This window comes from Triticum urartu, chromosome 5A (assembly GCF_056163025.1).
Source record: "Triticum urartu cultivar PI428250 chromosome 5A, HENAU_Tu73, whole genome shotgun sequence".
Classification (NCBI taxonomy): Eukaryota; Viridiplantae; Streptophyta; class Magnoliopsida; order Poales; family Poaceae; genus Triticum; species Triticum urartu.
This window is the reverse complement of record NC_141877.1, coordinates 119194916-119206521: the sequence shown is the minus strand read 5'-3', so window position 1 is coordinate 119206521 and position 11606 is coordinate 119194916. Positions and strand designations below refer to the sequence as shown.

The 11606-nt window shown below is 43.0% G+C and overlaps 1 protein-coding gene across 3 annotated transcripts; it reads left to right on the top strand.

Moving 5' to 3' along the window:
* The first annotated feature begins 2386 nt into the window (after positions 1-2386).
* On the top strand, positions 2387-11150 carry MOS1 (modifier of snc1). 3 transcript variants are annotated; one of them, XM_048672699.2, is made up of 9 exons: positions 2387-2810; positions 4148-4225; positions 4310-4354; positions 4484-4847; positions 4931-5021; positions 5261-5341; positions 5452-7001; positions 8352-10669; positions 10759-11150. In XM_048672699.2, exons 1-8 carry the CDS (start codon positions 2779-2781, stop codon positions 10611-10613), a joined length of 4503 nt encoding a protein of 1500 aa, XP_048528656.2. In that variant the 5' UTR covers positions 2387-2778; the 3' UTR covers positions 10614-10669; positions 10759-11150. The 3 variants fall into 3 exon arrangements, with proteins under 3 accessions (XP_048528656.2, XP_048528655.2, XP_048528653.2); XM_048672698.2 differs by having other exon boundaries at positions 2388-2810; positions 10766-11150; XM_048672696.2 differs by having other exon boundaries at positions 2391-2810; positions 10769-11150.
* The last annotated feature ends 456 nt before the right edge of the window (positions 11151-11606 follow it).

Genomic DNA, 11606 nt, shown 5'->3' with positions numbered 1-11606 from the left:
CTGGTTTTACTGACATTGACGTGGTGCTGCCTACCATGGTTAGACTTGTAGTATAGTTCATGAAATTTAACTTGCCGGTGCATAATTATGAGATGATAGTCATTTCACTTTCAAAAATTCCTTAAAATGTCAGTTTATTGAATAACCTCATTATATGGCTGCGTTGATATTTCTCACTGCTAGTGTTCTAAGCAGCTTAAGTTACAATGGTTGTGCTGACACTATGTACTTCTTGGAAGGAGGGCCCGATGCATGAAAAGATATATTGTGCTTATTACTATAGTTAGTGCATAGACAAGCTTTGCGTTAGTGACTGCATTCACCAACTAACTATCCTGTATTGTTAGAAGCCATTCATGTGATATCATTTGCTAAGAAGTGTTGAAAATGCTAAGGAAGATGACGAGAGCTTGCTGATGATATTGGGGTCATTAAATTAATCAGGCAACACTTATTTGCTACTCTCCGTTCCATAATATAAGATATTATTATTACAACCTATTACCACAGATCCTCGTGTTTTGTTCGACAACAACCGTGATGGAACCGTTGACATGAGGGAGATCCTTTGCAGGCTGTCCAGCCCGGGGAACTCACAGGGCGATGATGCCGTGGGCTCTACTTTTAGGTAAACTTGACAAATGCATTATGCATGAGATGGTTCTTGCAATGATCTTACCAATTGCAGTGGGAGTGCAATGCATATGGATGTCTAATTCAGAGAGATACCTAACTCTGACCGAAAACGTAATAAAACACTACTATTTTCAGATGTACGATGCCGATCGATCAAACATCAACAACAAGTAGGAGCTGGCATCGATGCTTCGAGTAAGTAGGAGATGCAATACTACATCTAAATACTTCAAATAATATCACCGATTTTACATGCTTAGTAGAGTAGGAAGAACTGCAAGATTTTGTATGGTAATTTTGAATTCTTCTCAAAGTGTACATATTCATATCTTGAAGCAAATAATTTATGTATTGTTTTGTAGGGTTTTTGATTATTCTAAGAACAACCTTTTGGAGTTTGGATTACTCCGAGTAATGATTGTAGGAGCTGGGAGTGCTCTCCATGCCCTGCTATGACTGCTTGCACTACATTAGTCTCCCAATACAGGTCATCTCTCTCACCGTTCCCCTTCTTCGCCCCCTCCCTCCAGATTTCATTGTAGCTTTCATGTGAAAGAGACTAGATCATGCATAAGAAGAGCATATTCACATTTCATTGATGCGTGCGCATCAGCAGTGAGCTTTTGTGCTACTTTTACTTCATAGTGATGACTAATACTACAAATGTTGGCAGATACTCTACTTTATTTTGTGACGCACTTAGTTCATATCGCTAGATTTTGTCTAGATATAATTTCAACAAATGTACCTGGAATTATTTGTGTTCGCAGCAGATACTTTTTTTTCTATTGGCTGAAATTTTGTTTAGATATTTGTTGTGATGTGTAAAAGTATTGTTGCCCTAATGTTGTTTATGTCTGAAACTACCATATGCTCCCTGTTTCAGGAACGAAATAACCAAACTTGTAGGATTCTCTTGGCAACGTTGTATCTTTGTCGGTGAAACTAGAGAAGACTGCAAAAATGAACAAATAAGGAATTAACATGTTTTCTTTATATTTCATATCATGATGTCTATGTGGTGCATATCATACTTTATAATCTTAAAACTTAGTAACTTGTGTTTAAATATTTTTTCCCGAGAAACTTGTGTTTAAATCAGAAGAGATAAAGTATTGCAAAGCTACATTTAGTTTATTTGCAGCTAGCTGCGCCAACCATAACCTTGAATTCATTGTCTCGCATGCTTGGGTGAGGCAATGCTCCCTGTCCAGTCTAGGGACATGTCTCAAATAGGTTGAGTTCACATATTTTCTTGTTGACAAGTTTTTTCTCTCCACATTTTGCAGGTTTATATCAGGTGCATTCAGCCAAGTCAAAACAAGACACAAGCAAATCATTTATCAATAAACAAAGCCAACATATCAGCAGCACAAAACAAGATTAATGCACACAACCAACATTACAACGCAAAGAAGGGCTCTCACGAGGCTCGCAATGGCGGCCCCAATTAGTGATACACCACTGATCACGAGGGAGGACAAAAGAAAAAAAAAAAGGGCATCGACCACGCGTAGGGTCATCCGGTGACGAACCGTGTACACTTGTGGCAATCTTGGCTCGCACGAAACGTCGACGTCGCGGCGCCCGACCTGGCCACCCAAATCCAAGCACGCAACTCCCCGCTGGGATTCCCTGCGCCGGACGGGCGCAGCATCCCGTCAGAGCCCACCACTCGTACGACTCCACGCGTCCCCGGGCACCCGCACGAGCCCACCCATCCCCCGCACCGCCACGCGTCCCCTCCGCCTCCCCTTTATACCGCTCTCACGAACGCCTCTCCAACCTTCTCTTCTCTCTCTCTCCTCCGTCCCCTTCCCTCCTCCCATCTGACGCGCGGGGCCCACCCGTCAATCTCCGTCGCCCTCCCCCGCCGCCGCCGCTCGCCGGACGGCAGGGCCCGGCCGCGAGGGTTCCCGCGGATTCTCCACGCCTGCCTCCCGCCTCTTCCGCCGCAGCCGTCGCCGATCCGGGCCGATCGCGGCGTCCGTCCGTCTCTAGGGTTTCGCTCCTCGCGGCCCCTCCGAGGCCGTCCGAGAGATCCCGATCTCCCTGGCCTGGACGCGCCAGGCTCACGTCCCGGCGATCGGCGACGCTCGATTCGGACCCCCGGCGAGGGGCGCAAGCTCGCGGGGAGGGGCCATGGCCTCGAGCCTGCTCACCACAGACAAGAGGTGCGAGATGCCTATCCCCCTCGCGCGCGCGACGCGATTTCCTCTCCCTCGTCGTTTTGAATTCCGTCCGCGACTGGATGCGCAGGGCCTTTGCATTGTTGCGCGTGGTGATTCTGGCGACGCTTGCTATTTTTGTTTTAAAATTGCAAATATCAGTTTTTTTCTTCTAATCATCGATTTGTAGTAGTGCTTGGCGGGTGGTAGTATTTAGCTTTGGTGTCGTTCGAATGCTAGTTTCCGGATCGGAAGCATGACAGGCAGAGTGCATTTCTAGGTTGTCTGGTTCAATTCTATGCTGTTCGACGGTTAAGCAATCCAGTTGTGTGGTATGGTATCTGCGCGGCAGCGTCATGGCACCAGATGGTCGCAGATGAGCCCGTGCTCTTCTTTCAACCAAGCAGATATTTATTTATAGCTGATATGCTTCGTTTCCTCTCAGTGTATTTATCAAATCCTTTTAACGGCAGAAAGTCAGTTATCTGCTTTCTCTTAAAGAACTGTCTTTTGTCCAAGGGCAGACTGCTCAGGTTTTTGTTAATTCAGTCAGTGAACCTTGATGAATGATTCGGCAGAGTATGTATTTAGTGTATTGAACAAATTTTTTATCAAGAATACAAGATGCAAGTCCAGGCTCATATCACGTTTCATCTTGGCCCATCAGCAGACAGGAGTGCCCGAGCCTTTTTTGGGCCGTTTTTACCTTCCTATTTGTAAGCCCGTGTTTTATTGGTTAAGTGGTATTTGAACAAAAAGTTTTGAATCCTTTCGATAGCATACTGTCAAGGAGCATTTGGCATAACTCTGCACACTTCCATCTCTCAGCCATAATCATTCGGAAACACTAAAAATCCGATGGCAAATCTGACGTTTTTCATGTCAATTTACATTGGTGTGATAACGGCAAATTTAGTTTGCAAGCCCTGCAATTTCTGACAAAAAAATGAACTGAGGCGGATTTGCCATACTCGCCAACTAAACTTGCCATCCTCTGAGAACATAATTTGCTATGAAAAATGTTTGATTTGCCTAAAAAAACAATTTGACGTCAGATTTGTAGTGGAGTCCTAATTATTTCTGTGTATTAAATTTGTTAAATGCTTTATGTACTGATTTGCAATGCCATTTGATAGAATATTTGTAGTTCTCTTCCTATAGATGGATGATTAAGCTCCATTCATTTATCCTTCTGAGACTCAATATTTATATTGATATGCAATATGTTTTTTAAGACTATGCCCACATAATCAGGTTAACGCGCTTAATAATTGTTGCTTAGTTATAGCACTGCTGCTGATGTACTATGTGTGTACTTTATTATTCTGTACTGCTTTCTGCAGATGGGCTGCTCCTACAAGGAAATCTGGCATGACTGTTCTTGGAAAAATCCCAAAGCCCATTAATTTGCCAAGTCAGAGGTAACAGTTTTTGTATTGGACATTGTAAGCGAAATCTTATCTTTGTATACTTCTATGTGAACTGATTTAGTAGTTCTCATGAAGGTTGGAAAATCAAGGTCTTGACCCCAATGTGGAAATCGTTCCAAAGTGAGTTCCCACACTCATTGTTATACCACACTTTTTTTATCCATTCTTTTCGTGATCTGATGCTACTCGTTCAGAGTTCTCAATAGTTTTCAACAATTTCTAGTGATGAGGTTATCATTTTGATTTTAGGGGCACCCTCACATGGGGCAGCAAACCAGGACCTACAACACCAAATGCATGGAATTCCTCGTCACTTCTATCTCCCAAGAAGGATGGAAATTCTGGTGCACCAAGCCAATTCAATGGCCGCCCCTCTTCCGGTGGAGGTTCAAGGCCCTCAACAGCTGGAAGTGAATCTCTTGACTCTCCTAATGCTTGGGGTCCAAATTCTCGGCCGTCCTCAGCTTCTGGCACATTACCATCACAAAATGTACCAGTGGTCACAAATCGTCCTCGAAGTGCAGAGACAAGACCAGGAAGCTCACAGCTTTCTCGGTTTGCAGATAACCCCTCAGATAATATGAATGTATCGATAAGGACTGTTGACAGATTGGTAATTCACAATACTTACTTTATATGGCTTGGGCGTCAGCAATCGGAGCCTACTTAATAATATGTTTGTTCTTAACTATGTAGGGATCTTCACATGGGCATGCGTTTACTCTAAGTACCGGTGATTTCCCAACACTTGGTTCTGAGAAAATCTCTGAATCAAACAGTCAACGAGGTAATCTGCATGCAAAATGTATTATATATATTTTTTGTTATAGGCCACGACTTCTTACTGAATATTTGGAATTCTTGATTGTATTGATCATATGGTATGCTGATATATGCCATATCTGCTAGATTTATTTCCGCAAATCTCAGTTCTTTGTTCTGACTGATCTGATTTCAAATTCAAATGACGTATATTCAGTTGATATACGAGATAATTTCTCCTAACAGTTCAGCCTTTTATTCTAGGTCATAGTTCAAAAGGGCGCCCAACTTCTAGTTCTGGCAAAGATGGAACCCAAAATGATACGGGGAAGAGCCTGCCTGCTGGTATTTAATTTCACCGTTTTATACTTGCTAATGTCCTTACCGTCTTGCTGTTGCATGTATATATTTATTATGGTCTGACCACTTAATGGGATACCGTTTCTGTGTTTTAGGATCTGGCGAAGTAGTTCGACCACCTAATAATCAACCAGCAGATATCATGAAGACAGATCAGCAGGCACATGATGGAAGTGCTCCCTTTCCTGCCACAGGTCCTCCAAATGATGCTCAGCAGCCACAGCCATACCCTCCTAACTACTGTATGCCCCCTCCGCAGTTTGATTCATGGCGTGCACCTCCTGGCCACCCACCTGAGGGAATGTGGCATAGAGGACCAGGTGGCCCATACAGACCAGTTGGTCCCTCTAGCAATTTCCCTGTGGAACCATTCCCTTATTATGGTCAGTTCCCACCCAACTCAGAAGCAGCAGCAAGGCAGGGCTCAGGGCATGGTGGATATCACTCGAAAAATGCCGATGCATATCATTCTATGACTCCTAATTCGTATGTTATGAATCAGCCTGTTATTCCAGTCAGGCCAGTTTACCAGGGCCCAATCCCTTATGATGGATATTATGCTCCTCAACGGCCAAATTTCAATAATGCCAATGTAAGAGATTCACCATTCCTTGGAGGCCCTCATCAACCAGGAATATTGAATCAATTTCCCAATCAGAATGAGAAATTCCAGCCTGGACATTCTCCGAGCAGAGCAGTCAAACACGAAGCAAGTCCCAAGGAGCTCTCCGAATCTGATAGAGTACAGTTGATCTGTCGAGGACAAACTAGGATTTTGCATGATAACCCTGATCGTTTAGTGGGTCCTGGTGAAGTTGAAAGGAAGAGTCAGCCTGCACCACCACTTCTTCCACATCCAGATGGAAATCGAAACGATGTAAACACAAAGGCAGATACAAGGAATACCCCTAGTGAAAGGAACATGGTGCTTATGAAGTCAGTGCATGATAACAGAGGTCCTAATCGTACAAGCCATTCGTCTGTTTTGGAAAATGCACATTCCCATCCCAGGGAAACTGATGATGGTGCCCACCTGAAAAAGTTGAAGGAGGATAATCTTCCGCTTGATCAGCAACCTATCATTAAGAAGAATGCAGCTTTGATAGAGAAAATAGGGAGTTTGAACAACAAAGCTAGAAATGTTGATGCACGTAATGTTGCAGAAGCATTTTCAAACAAGGAAATCAAAGAGAAGCAGCTAAAAAATGCTGATTCAAAAGCAGATCGGGTGATAAAAGATGTTCCATGTACTCCTGCTATCACTGCTTTTGCTTCTGCTTCTGGTCAGGCAGGATGTGTTTCTCCTCGTTCTCCTGTGGTACAGAAACTGCAGAAGGGACCTAATGATGGCGGGGTTGTTGGACCGCTACACTCACATTTTGCTGAAGCCAGCAAGTCTGGAAAGCTGGGTGTATCAACTCATGATCGCACACATAGGCGGGTTGATTCTTCAAGAAATAGCCACCATGGTCCTGCTAAAGACATGCTTCCCAACAATACTACAGGACATGGGCGGGGAGAAATTTATGCAACTGAATCTTTGCCAGTAGTTCAAGTGAGGAATAGTCAGCATGACCAGCCTCTGGAGCATGTTTCGCAGCTGCCACCTGATGATATGCCAGCTTCACCCGATTATGAATCTCAGGTATGTTTGCAGATTTCTTCTGACAATACTTTTTACAGTGGAAGAGTTTGATTATGAATTTTGTGATATAATAGAAAACCGAATTAATTAACTATGTATGTTTGGAAAATATTTCTGCAAGAAAATCCAATGAAATTATTTTCATGTAGCCAAACTATATACTTACATTTATAGATGTATATTGTTTCAAAAGTTTGACTGGACGTGCCTCACAACAACCTGTTTTTAGGATGGAGGTACTTCCTCAGCTCTCACCAGTAATATATCTCTAAACATATCCATTAAAAGTATTAGGGCGTGTATAGTTCATTACTGCACTTCACAAAACTTTAGTTGTGCAAATGTGACTAGTAGATATTTTGGTTCATTGGCACAATTTGTTAGCCTTGGGTTCTGCAGCACATGTGTCACGGACTTATGCTTTTTGAAAGCCTGCAAGGTTGCAACCAATTTGTGGTGGTCAACCAAACATGCCATTGATACCCTGCACTAATGAATTAATATTCATCAAGTGCATTTCTAACAGCTGTGGTTTGCTGCTGGCACTTTTAGTCCATAATATATTGCCGTATCTTGTATATTTGTATATGAGGTATTGTTTGGACTTCCATTTCTATTAACAAATGTTGTCGTTAAATAGCTTTTGTTAAGTAAGGATTGGTGCTGTTTGTTACAACGTAACATACTTGTGTATATTTTCATTATTGATGCGAGGTCAGGTTTTATCTAAAATTTCAAATCTCAATAAATGGTACTAATGACCTAAAATGTCTTATACTCCCTCCGTTCCTAAATATTTGTCTTTCTAGACATTTCAAATGGACTACGACATATGGATGAATGTAGACATATTTTAGAGTGTAGATTCACTCATTTTGCTCCGTATGTAGTCACTTGTTGAAATATCTAGAAAGACAAATATTTAGGAACAGAGGGAGTATTTGGTTATAGAGGAAGTATAAAACAACACAAAATGTTGTACCATATGCTGCTGTGCATGTCACATGACTTGTTCTTGCAGGCTCCCATCTTTTTATACCCTTGCATTCTTTAATGCCACATTTGGTTTTGTGCCATTACTGCCTGCTTACCAGTCTTATTGTTACTCCCTCTGTCCCAAAATAAGTGTTTCAATTTTGTACTAACTTTAGTATAAAGTTATACTAAGCTTGAGACACTTATTTTAGGACGGAGGGAGTATTAAATAGACATACTCTGTTTACAATACATATATCACAGCAGATTAAGAAGTTATACTACATTGAGTTACTTTCTTAATAACCTGTGCAATTCTTCTAATAACCTTGTTGCCTACTAAACTAGTATTTGATTGTTGCATTTCCTATTCAGCGTGTAAAAATGAGGGAGTTGGCTGTACAGCGTGCCAAACAATTGCAAGCTGAGGAAGAAGAACGGACAAAGCGACAAAAGGCAAAAGCTCTTGCAAAATTGGAGGAGCTGAACAAGCGTTCATCAGTACATCAGAAGGATTCCAGTGATCCACCACCAGAAAATGACAACGTGCGTAATGAGCAAAAGGCTGGAGTTGATGGGACTACTGAACCTGCGTCTTCAACTGCTGAATCACATGATGTTACTTTATTGGATAATGTTAGTATTCTTCAGCCACCGAATGAACCCAAGGATACTGCAGTTCCTGCACAGCCCATGTCTACTCTACTACATGCTGAGGGTACAGGTAAAGATGCTTCTGGTCATAACACTTCAACCTCAGGCATGAACAAACAGAGCAACATGACGGAGCATATAGCACATAAAAGTATATCACTGTCACATGATGTCAGTGTTCCAAAGCCTAGGCAGGGCAACAGAAAAAGGCATGCTGTTTCAGAGGATAAAATTCCTGGTGAGAATTCAAGTGTGACAGTAAACACAGAAAATGTTAAGAAAGCTGTTGAGGTTTCTTTGGACACTTCAACTGCTGTTGTTACATCACATGATGATCCGCCAGCCCACAGCAAGAAGAGTGCCAGGAACTCGAGAAATAAGAAAAAAATTGATGATGCTCCTGCTACTTCCAAATATCCACCCATGGTTCTTGGTCAGCAGAATACACCAAGCATCTCCAGTGTGCCAAAAATAAAAACCGCTGGCGTTATCATTAGTAGTTCTATACTTCCTGCTGAAAACACCGTGCTTACTGTTGGAAGTATAACTGTGGGTGGTATTTCATTTGGATCTTTCAACCAGGAGCGCCTGAAATTACCAGAGGAAGCTCAGAGCACTGCAAATAGCCGCCCAAAACCTCAGCAATCAAAAGGATCAAAAAAGATTCAACATGCTATCCGACCTGTCGAGAAGCCACATGGGAATGAGAGTGTTGTCTGGGCACCAGTTAAGCCATCAGGGTGGAATGAACCATCTGAGGAAGCTAATGCAGCAGTAGCAGCCAGGCCTAAGCCAATTGGAAAGGGCACCACTGATGGGGAGAATGTCACACGAACTAAGAGAGCTGAAATGGAAAGATATGTGCCTAAGCCACTGTCCAAAGAGCTTCAACAGCAGAATTTGGAACAAAATTTACCTGTAGAAAAATCCTCTGTGGAGAACAAGAGTAATGATAATGAGAAGTTAACCGCTGCTAAAGAGCCCAAGAAATGGGAGGACAGAAAAACTAGTAAAGGGCATGGGAAGTCTCATTCTTCTTGGCGCAGAAGGAATACAGATGACTCATCTTCGGTGGTACCAATACCTTCTGAGCGAGCAGACAGCTATCAAGAATCACACGAAGTTCAGAGGCCTTCTGACAAGCATTGGCAGCTTGAACCTGACAAGCAAGCAGATTATGCTGCCGGGAATAGTTTGGCTCCAGCTGAAGCAGTTGAGTTACCTGCCAGTGCCGCAAAAGAACATGCTGCAGCTAACAGGCAAAGGAGGCAGCATGTTAAGGGCCCAAAAAACGAGGCAAGTAACTACTCAAATGAGAACAGAGATGGCAGGAAAGATGTGAATCACATGTCAACACGTGGAATGGATGCAAACTCTTCTGAACATAGAAACATGTCAAAACCTGAGGTGAAGAGCAGCGCAGGACACTCTAGAGCACACTGGAAACCAAAATCTTCACATTCCCAGAATAACTCACAGGGCAATAATACCACTGAAGGTCAGGTGGACAGTGCTACTCTGCAAGACAGCAGCAATCGTGATAGTAATCAAGGTAAAGGTGACATGACAAATGTGGATGAGAACCAGAAGGGCGAGAGTCATGAAAATGCAGAACAGCAGCAGCTTAATCATGCAACCCGTCGCCAGGGACAGCACAACGGGAGGTATCACAGGGGAAGCAGCGCGCACAGGGGAAGGGGTTATGATGCTGGGCAGCCAAGCCATGGCGCAAATGCAGAAAGGCGGAGGGGTAGCACTCATCTTGAATACCAGCCAGTTGGTTCCAACAAACCCTCAGACTTCCAGCAGAACCCAAGTGCCGATGAACAAAGTGCAGGGCCTCCAGCTCCAGGACCGGTGTACAGGGAGCGCGGCCACAACAGGGGCCACCGCCCGCCTGGTGGTCACTTTGTCAAGCGGAATCCTGCCCCTGCCCCAGCCCCAGCCCCGGCTCCAGCTCCTAATTCTTACCGAGAAGAATGATCTTCCCTTGCCCCCATGATTGTTGAGATTTAGGAATGTCGAGTCATTCACAACAGGTAAGCAAATGAAAAATTTCAGCATTCTAGTTTACTGCCTGTACAGGCAGCTTGTGTGATCTCATCCCCCTCATGGCTAACATGTTCAGAGGCCAGCAGGTTGAATGTTTCTCGGCAGTGGTGTGGCGGTCGTCGGTCCGGGTCATCAGTAGGTTGTAATGTTTTTTTTTGTTCTCAGGGCTTTTGGGCCTTAGCGTGTGATTGTTAATTTTTCCGAAGGACATCCCTTGCTTCGGTGAGATGTGATGCTTTAATTGTACTAACGGAGTTGATTAAGTACTGGGACGCGAAAATGCTAGTAGTGTTTGCTAACGGGAACAGAAGCGTTGTTTTTTTACTTATTTGTTGGTATTCGGTACATGAAAGTTGGTGTCATGTTGTGTTTCCGTTGACTGGAAGATAGGTTTGTCAGGAATAATTGACTTCTTTTGTACAATATGGTTACAACGAAGGCCCTTGTACGATATTACCTTTTCTTTTATTCAATGTGAGTTCCTGGTTTCATTCACCAAATCTTTTGATAGGTATGCAGTTAACTGTCGCCTGTACCAACAAAAGAGTTTTTTCCTACCAGACTAGCAGCATATGGCCGCTGGATAAGCAGGGTGCCCCCTGCGCACAGCGCACCTTCCTCTGAAGTTTTCAAAATTGTGCACCTTCCGTCCGAAGTTTTCAAAATTATAAAAACCGACAAAGCTGATTACGTGGGGTTTGCTAATAACTGCTGATATTTACGAAACTAATTCAACATTTTGCGAAACTAATTCAATGTTTTTGGATAGTAAGGAGAGTAATAACAGTAGAAAACTGCGCCAACGTCTGGAGGTACTACCTCCGTCTCAGTTTACAAGTCCTACATGTATACTTCGTTGTTAATTTAATCACTCTAATATAAACTATATAACATAGAAATTATATTTTTTGAAAATAGAACATT